Raw genomic sequence first — 8,456 nt, 5'->3', positions numbered from 1 at the left:
ACTCAACTGTTTAACTCTAGGGGAGTTGGAAAATGAGCCTATTTATAAAAATAGTGGAGTGTCCCTTTAAGCAGACCAATGTTAACACCATCAATAAAACCATTCAGGGTGCTGATCACCATAGTTGTCTTCAGTTTAAAAGTTATTTAATTGAAAAATTTTCCATAGATTTGTATCTATATCAGTAATGTTTTTTTTTTTTTTTTTAATGTAGAGACAGACTGTAAAGCTAGTTTTCCCATACTTGTTTGGGTTCAGAAAGCACATAGTCTTGTACTAAATCAGTCGGCAAATCAAATCTCTTTTCACAGTAATGTTTGTATTTGCTATGGGAATAAACATACTACTTTATCGGCTTACATTTTGAACACACATTTGAGTTCGGCACACATCGGATCGGAGTTTTACATTCAGCGCTGCTCTGAGCCAGAGGAGCACATTAATATTCATGAGATTGTAATTAGTTTATCTGCCCACTGGTCCTGGTTGTAGTATTCTGACAGTGTCGTTCCTGCGCTGTCTGGGTTCAGATAAGCAAATGAAGTGAGATGTTCATCCTGGGAATCTTAATGTCTCTTTACAAACAGGATCACACCAGGTCTGAGTTACACAGGGGAAAATAATAATAGAAAATACTGATTTAAGAGTCGAGAGCTGCTTCAGTTAAGCTTCACAAAATCAAAAAGACGAAATCTTTAGAATTGAACCGTTTATTCATAAAACACTTATCCAGATTTTGGAAAATAACAACTTGAATTTCACTACTGCCCCGAAAACAGTACAAACAACAGGCATTCAACTTTCTAACCTGTCAAATGCAACAACAAACGAAGACTGATACCATAATCGATTCAGTAATAAACTAATTGTAGTGTAAAAAGACATTAAAAACTGTTGCCTTTAACTGGAACAAAGACAGCATTGATTTCAGCTGTGTCATCACGAACATTGTCACAGTAACGAACATGCATTGTAGATGCTATCGGAAATTGAAAAAGAATAAGGAAAACTCCTGTTTTGTTATGTACAAAAGATGTGAGATCAGTCGTCATGAAAACCGAAGGTCTCATCTGGTCTCATCTGCGTTCCTCGAGGAAAGACTGTCAGCAGTTACAGCATCTGTTCGCTGGATACCACAAACTTGACTTTCTGTATTAAGCAAACAATGAACAATATGAAAATTCCACCTGTTTCAGTCACTGTGGAAGCAAACTAATTCCCCTGACAAAAAATAAATAAATCTGAACACAATGTCAATATATTCTCTAAATGTAAATGTCTAGGGAGCAGCAAATGAGTTGTATCGGCAAAAGTTTAAAAATTCAACTTCCAATGGATCTCAATTACTATTTAAATAATGCGACCAAAAAAAAAAAAACTTTGCTGCAGGATTGTTAAGCTCAAATTTAAGACTTTTTAATACCTGCACAAATAAAATGAATACCATATGAGCAGGGTAGGGCAATGACTATGGTAAACTATTAAACTGTAAAATGACTAAAAAGCATGATTTACAGTTCAGCTACAAGTTTTCACAAAAATAAAAAGTTTTATAAAATGATACATTTCACATTTCAGCCATTAAACCATTTAAAAAAAAACGTATGAGTCAAAAGTATTATATTCATTTAAACAATTATTATGAATAAATTATTATATTAATTAACATACAAACACATTTTACTGTTTAGATTTTTATAACGAATTATCTTATCGATCCACCAGTTCACATTTACAGCTCTGCGTGTTTGCAGAGTAAAAACATGGGCAGATTTTCACGTTGGTCTGAACAAAAAACAACCCAATGTTCCTGCAACACCGGAGGCTGCAGTTCTAGGACCGCATTTCTAGGACCCTATTTTTTGGGACAGCGCCATCTAGCCAATTCTATTCCAACAGAGGAGATCTGATTCAGACATCAAACAAACTGATGCAAAGACTAGATCTATGGAAACTATTAATTCTTTATCTTTTATGTTCGAGGGGGTGTCAGCAATCTTTATTTAGTCAAACGATTAATCGCATTCAAAATAAAGTTTTTGTTTACATAATATATGTGTGTGTATTTATGTATATATAAACACACACACATGCATATATATATATATATATATATATATATATATATAAGAAAAATAGACTCATAACCCAAAGGTTGCGGGTTCGAGTCTCGTACCGGCAGGGATTGTAGGTGGGGGGAGTGAATGTACAGCGCTCTCTCCCACCTTCAACACCACGACTGAGGTGCCCTTGAGCAAGGCACCGAACCCCCTACTGCTCCCCAGGCGCCGCAGCAAAAATGGCTGCCCACTGCTCCGGGTGTGTGTTCACGGCGTGTGTGTGTTCACTGCTGTGTGTGTGCACTTAGGATGGGTAAATGCAGAGCACTAATTCCTAGTATGTCACCATACTTGGCCACATGTCACTTCACTCACTCACTTCACTTCACTCACTCACACACTTAAGTGAGGGGCTTTTTAAGACCCACAGAAACCTTGTCCTTCCCCCTAATTTGATCAGAATAATCAACAATGTTTCAATATTTAATACCTGGGATTCTTGCGACTTGAGGAGGAAGCTCAGATCTTTCTTGCTCTCCCTCCATGTGACTCTGTGAACGCTGGGAAGGTTCATCTCTCAGCCCTGGATATGTGGGGTACGGACTATAATGCGGAACATGGATCTCCAGAAACACAGGGACAGAAGAAACAGACTTAACGTAAATACACCAGAAAAGGTTTTGCTGAGAAAGCCTGGGACAGAGCTAAACTTTGAAGGAACATTCATAAACTTGATCTTCCTGTTGATTTAGACTGTTCCCGAAGGTTTTGATAACCTCTGAAAAATCTAATGAGTTACACAGCTACAAGAGCCTGATATCTGCCGTCTGTGCAGATTATGGAAAATGAAGTGATTAGAATAAGAACATCAAAGAAGTTAAACTAGCTTTGGTGATTCAAGCTTTCACATACTGCAAGTCGACTGCACAAGATAAAGAGAATAAGAAATAGACCTGTTTTCTCCATTTTTTCTTAAAAGTGAGAGCAGCCCAACAGTTGTTGCAGTTTTTGAAGTTCGGATGAAGAGATAAAAAGTTATTTAAAAGTGTAACAATGAGAAAGAACAAATAAATGATTACACTACCTTCCAAACGTTTGGGTTCAATAAGATGTTTTTGAAAGATGTATCTCATGCTCACCAAAGATGCTTTATTTGATCCAACAATACAGTAAAAGCTAATTAAGATTATTATACCATTTAAGACTTTTATGGCCTTAAATTTGATCAAACTGAATTTATAAGACATATAAGTTACAAAAACCTGTTTTACCTCAATTAGTGTAAATAACAGTACTCTTATTAAAGTTGTAATAAGAGTATATATATATATATATATATATATATATATATATATATATATATATATATACTCCTGTTCAAAAGTTTGGGGTCAGTAAGATTTTCACAGATTATTTTTAAGAAATTAATACTTTTATTCTGCAAGGACACATTTAATCGATCAAAAGTGACTAAAGACATCTATAATCACATTTTAAATAAATACTGTTCTTTTGAACTTTCTACTCATCAAAAAATCTTGAAAAGTAGCACAGCTGTTTTCAGCATTGATAATAACAAATGTTTCCTGGGAAACAGTTGTGCTGCTTCATGTTTTTTTAGAACCTGTGATACTTTTTCAGGATTCTTTTATGAAAAAACTTAATAAAATAAATATAAAAAACCCCCAGCATTTATTCAAAATTGAAATATTGTGTTATAATATGCACCACCGTTCAAAGGTTTGGAGTCAGTACATTTTTTTCTTTCTTTTTTTGAAAGTAATGAATACTTTTACTCAGCAAGGATGTGTTAGAAGGATAAAAAGCGATAGTAAAGACTCATATTGTTAGAAAAGATTTTAACTTTAAATAAATGCTGTTCTTTTTAACTTTTTATTCATAAAAGAATCCGGAAAAAAGTATCAGTTTCAGAAAAAAAAAAAAAACATGAATCAGCACAACATTGATAATAAATCATCATATTAGAATGATTTCTGAAGGATCATGTGACACTGAAGACTGGAGTAATGATGCTGAAAATTCAGCTTTGATCACAGGAATATATTATATTTTAAAGTATATTAAAACAGAAAAACAATATTAGAAATTGAAATAATATCTCACAATATTACAGTTTTTTTTCTGTATTTTTTATCAAATAAATACAGCCTTGATGAGCATAAGAGACTCCATTAAAAAACATTACAAGTCTTACTGATCCCAAACTTTTGAACGGCAGTGTATATATATATATATTTTACATATTTTTAAATTTATATATATATATATATGTCATATTTTAAAATGTCATTTATCCCTGAATTTTCAACAGAAACATCAAGACACATTTCTTCTTATTATTAACAATGTCGAAAACTGTTGTTTTATCTTTGATTAATAGAAAGTTTGAAAGAACAGCATTTCATTTGAAAAAGCCTTTTCTAACATTAGAAACGTCTTTACTGTCACTTTTGATCAATTTAATGCATCCTAGCTAAATAAAAGTTCTAATTTCTTTTAAAAAAAAAAGAATTACTGACCCCAAACCTTTGATCGTGTATGTATCAAAGACTTAACTCACCAAATTTGACTTACAAGTCTTACTGATCCCAAACTTTTGAACGGCAGTGTATATATATATATTTTACATATTTTAAAATTTATATATATATATATGTCATATTTTAAAATGTCATTTATCCCTGATTTTTCAACGGAAACATCAAGACACATTTCTTCTTATTATTAACAATGTCGAAAACTGTTGTTTTATCTTTGATTAATAGAAAGTTTGAAAGAACAGCATTTCATTTGAAAAAGCCTTTTCTAACATTAGAAACGTCTTTACTGTCACTTTTGATCAATTTAATGCATCCTAGCTAAATAAAAGTTCTAATTTCTTTTAAAAAAAAAAGAATTACTGACCCCAAACCTTTGATCGTGTATGTATCAAAGACTTAACTCACCAAATTTGACATTAGCTCAGACATTGACTACAACGGACAATGCTGTCTTTGTCTTACTAACATAATAGTTTGTAGGAGTTTTAATGGATGCCATGGCAGAACAATCATGCCTGCGAAACATACTTGCCATTCAGGAGTCTCCAGCGGATGGGACAGCGCCCCTGCTGGCAAGGGAACAAATCCAACATGTTCCCTGAAGGCTCCTGGTGCAGGTGGTCTCAGGGTCACCAGCACGGCCGGGAACATGTATCTGTCCAGATAATGCTGGTACAGGGGAAGAGGCATTGCCAACATCTCTGCTGGATAAACTTGCCCTGGAACTGCCTCTTTAATTAGGTACTCTCCAGGAAAAGGTGGTGCATCTGTGGATATATACAGTATTATACAATATTCAGTAACACTTTCTAATAAAAAGATTGAGAAATTACATAATGTTTAAAAGATAACCGTTATTATATTTCTTACAGTGTAAATGTGTTTTAACACGTGACAAATAATGTTGTTGCATGAGTTCACTTCTAAATGAACTAATTTCATGCAAATTAAAAATATGTTGCATGACCAGAGAAATTAGACTATACAGCTAATTGCATTTTTGATAAATGACAGTTTAATTTGACATGTTTTATTCAACATGTACTGAAATTGATGTGTTAATATATCAGCATGTACAAATTAGTGTTTCAATAACAGATTATTGTGCTGATATAAGTAAAATCTATTTATTGAATGTGTTAAAAATGATTCCTTTCTGTGACTGGCGACCGAGAGAGAAGCCACAAGGGTTTAACTACGTTGATTGAAATGCCGTTTATTGTTTATTAAGTTTATTGTTGCCACGTTTTAAATATTATTTATTGTTTTACTAAAAAATAATAATGTTTAACAATAATATCCAGAAAGGTATGTTTTATTTACATTTTTAATCATAAACCAGCCCGAAATACACTGGGACTCTTATTTTGAAATGTTTATGCTTTACTAAGTTACCTCAAGCGGCTTTTTCGAAAAAGAACCGGCCAAGCGGCTTGATATTAATAATAAAACCATCTCGAAGATTAGGGGGATAGATTATAACAACCATCTACAACTTGCTATATAAATAAATAGTTAATAGTAAATATGAAGTAACAGTTTAGGTTAGTTAATTAATTACATAATGGCCATGTGAAGTTTAATAATCAAATTAGGCCGTATCGTAATGTTCTTAAATTCAAGAACTCTTAATGATAATAAAGACATTTGTTATACCATTTAAGAGTTGTATCACCTCATATTTATTCAAACTGAATTTATAAAACATTTAAGACATTTTACTCCGGCGAATCCCGATTTGGTTACAAAGTACTTAACCGAAGTACAAAGTAAGTATTATTATTAATATTATTATTAAGTCTGTTCAAGCAGAAATGGTTTATTAAGGTACAAATATAATTATTAGGTAATTATTAAGGTAAAAACGCGTATACATTTATTTTCAGTAAAATGCATTTAAATGCTTCAGAAATGTCATTACCTCTTAAATCATTTTATTTTTGTTAAATTTAGATTTTCTGTATCAATTCTATACGGAATGTAGAAAAACTATACTGATCCATTTTCATGTTTGCTAATGACTTGTACGTTATATTAATATGGTTACTACACTGTAAAAAAAAATTAAATTTACGGTAAAAAACCGGCAGCTGTGGTTACCGGAATTTTACCGTTAAAAATACGGTAGCAACGTTTTAGGTTTTACAGTTTTAACTTAAATTTACAGTTAAATACCATAATTTAATTTGATATAATGTTAATATACCAACCTATTGAAGTACTGAAATCTGTTTTGTACCTTTTTATTACACTGATAACCACCAAATGCAGGTGGTGATGAGAAAGTCACATGATGAACCAAAGCCCATCGCAAGCAGCTTTTAAATAATAACATATATAGAAGGTGTCATTCTCACAAACACTAAACACCATCACGGTAACACACACGAAACTGAAATAATGCAATAAACATTCATTTAACAACATTAGGTGTAACACACAACCCTAATATACAAAACTGATAAGAAAAAACTAAGAAGAAACATAGTTATTTCAACATAAAAACATCAAATTTGAAATGTAACGCAGGGAATTCTGGGAATGTCAATTTACGGTAATTCACTGTAAATTATACGGTCTTTTTCACTTCCAAAAACGGTATACTACCGTAAAATTAATGTCTAATACATGTAATGTCCAATACAGTTTTTCACCGTATATAGTAGGGGAATTTACCGTTAACCATTTAACAGGTTTTTACTGTAGCATTTTTACAGTCTTTTACCGTTAAATTCACAGTCATTTTTTACAGTGTAGTAAAGGTTGCCATTGAAACTAAATGATTACTGGTTAGAAAATAAGGTTTAAAAAAAATAAGTATTTAGTGAAAAAAGCACAAACCTCCAACGGCGCAATTCGGTCCCGCCGGTGTCTTCGGGTCGCGGTTAACCGCGCTAACGGGACCGCACGTGCTTACAGGCGCGCGGAGCTCGAGGTAGGCTGTGTCGTCAGCGGGCGCTTTAGTAACAGTACTCTTCTTTCTCGCGCTGATGTCGGTTTCGCCGTTTACCCCGTTAGTTGAAGTATTGTTACCCGCGGAGACCGTTAGAGCGGTCTGCTCGGTTCTGATCCGTCTTTGAGACGCGAGGATTCTCGTCCGCTCGTTGATGAGAGAGCACTTCCAGCACAAACACTGCTTGAACTGACATTTTCCCGAATGGCCTTTTAACTGCACGATGAAGCCGTGGTTGCGACACCTGGCGCACTTCGGGCTGCGCGCCGCTTTTTCTGCAGTTAGTCCATTATTTGCTGCCGCTGCTGGAATAGTTGCCATTGCCACGAAAATCCGCGAAATATCAGTATCAATGATAGTTTGAAAAATCAAATGAATGTGTTACATTTGAATAAATTTCGTGTGTAGGGTCTGTCCGCCAAATTCATGAAGAAGGAAAAGGATCGGCGCGACGCTACCCCAGCAGGGCTGTTCTGCAGGTCTGGGAATTACAGACAGAGTAATCCCCCTAAAGCGGGAAATTCCCCAAGTTGTAACTATTCACATAAAACAAAACTTTTAACATGATTATTTTTTTAAACACATCAATGATTTTTTTTAACACATAATGAATTTAAAGCTTGTAATTTTTATTTAATTTTAATTTTATATTAAAGCTTTTATTTTATGAATAAAACAAGATTGATGTGGATTACAATTCGACATGTAATGACATGTAATAAAACATTTTTATCTGACCTAATAACTTTAAATAATAACAAATTGTTGTGCATAAATAAAGAAGCTGAAACTGAAAGTTTGGAATAATTGCGACTTTATAATGTTTTTGAAAAAAAGAGTCTTATGCTCACCAAGGCTGCATTTATTTGATAACAAATGCAG

At 33.4% G+C, this 8,456-nt stretch overlaps 1 protein-coding gene across 1 annotated transcript; it reads right to left on the bottom strand.

The window, feature by feature from the left end:
• Positions 1-208: 208 nt before the first annotated feature.
• Positions 209-7,895, bottom strand: LOC107593847 (doublesex- and mab-3-related transcription factor B1-like). Its single transcript, XM_016283726.1, has 4 exons — positions 7,463-7,895; positions 5,150-5,388; positions 2,551-2,683; positions 209-1,149 (listed from the first exon to the last, which is right to left on the bottom strand). Exons 1-4 carry the CDS (start codon positions 7,893-7,895, stop codon positions 1,067-1,069), a joined length of 888 nt encoding a protein of 295 aa, XP_016139212.1. The 3' UTR covers positions 209-1,066.
• Between the last annotated feature and the right edge of the window lie 561 nt (positions 7,896-8,456).

Source organism: Sinocyclocheilus grahami, unplaced genomic scaffold (assembly GCF_001515645.1).
Source record: "Sinocyclocheilus grahami isolate Dianchi unplaced genomic scaffold, SAMN03320097.WGS_v1.1 scaffold176.1, whole genome shotgun sequence".
Taxonomy (NCBI): Eukaryota; Metazoa; Chordata; class Actinopteri; order Cypriniformes; family Cyprinidae; genus Sinocyclocheilus; species Sinocyclocheilus grahami.
Note: the sequence above shows the minus strand (reverse complement) of the source record. Positions and strands in the feature narration are given on the sequence as shown.

Bases quoted from the DNA above. Each gene is read 5' to 3' on its own strand.
- LOC107593847 (XM_016283726.1), bottom strand. From the start codon at position 7,895: ATGGCAACTATTCCAGCAGCGGCAGCAAATAATGGACTAACTGCAGAA. The intron at 5,389-7,462 runs GTTTGTGCTTTT...ATATATCCACAG, and splicing joins ACCGAATTGCGCCGTTGGAG to ATGCACCACCTTTTCCTGGA. The intron at 1,150-2,550 runs GTATTAAATATT...TGCTTAATACAG, and splicing joins TCAAGTCGCAAGAATCCCAG to AAAGTCAAGTTTGTGGTATC.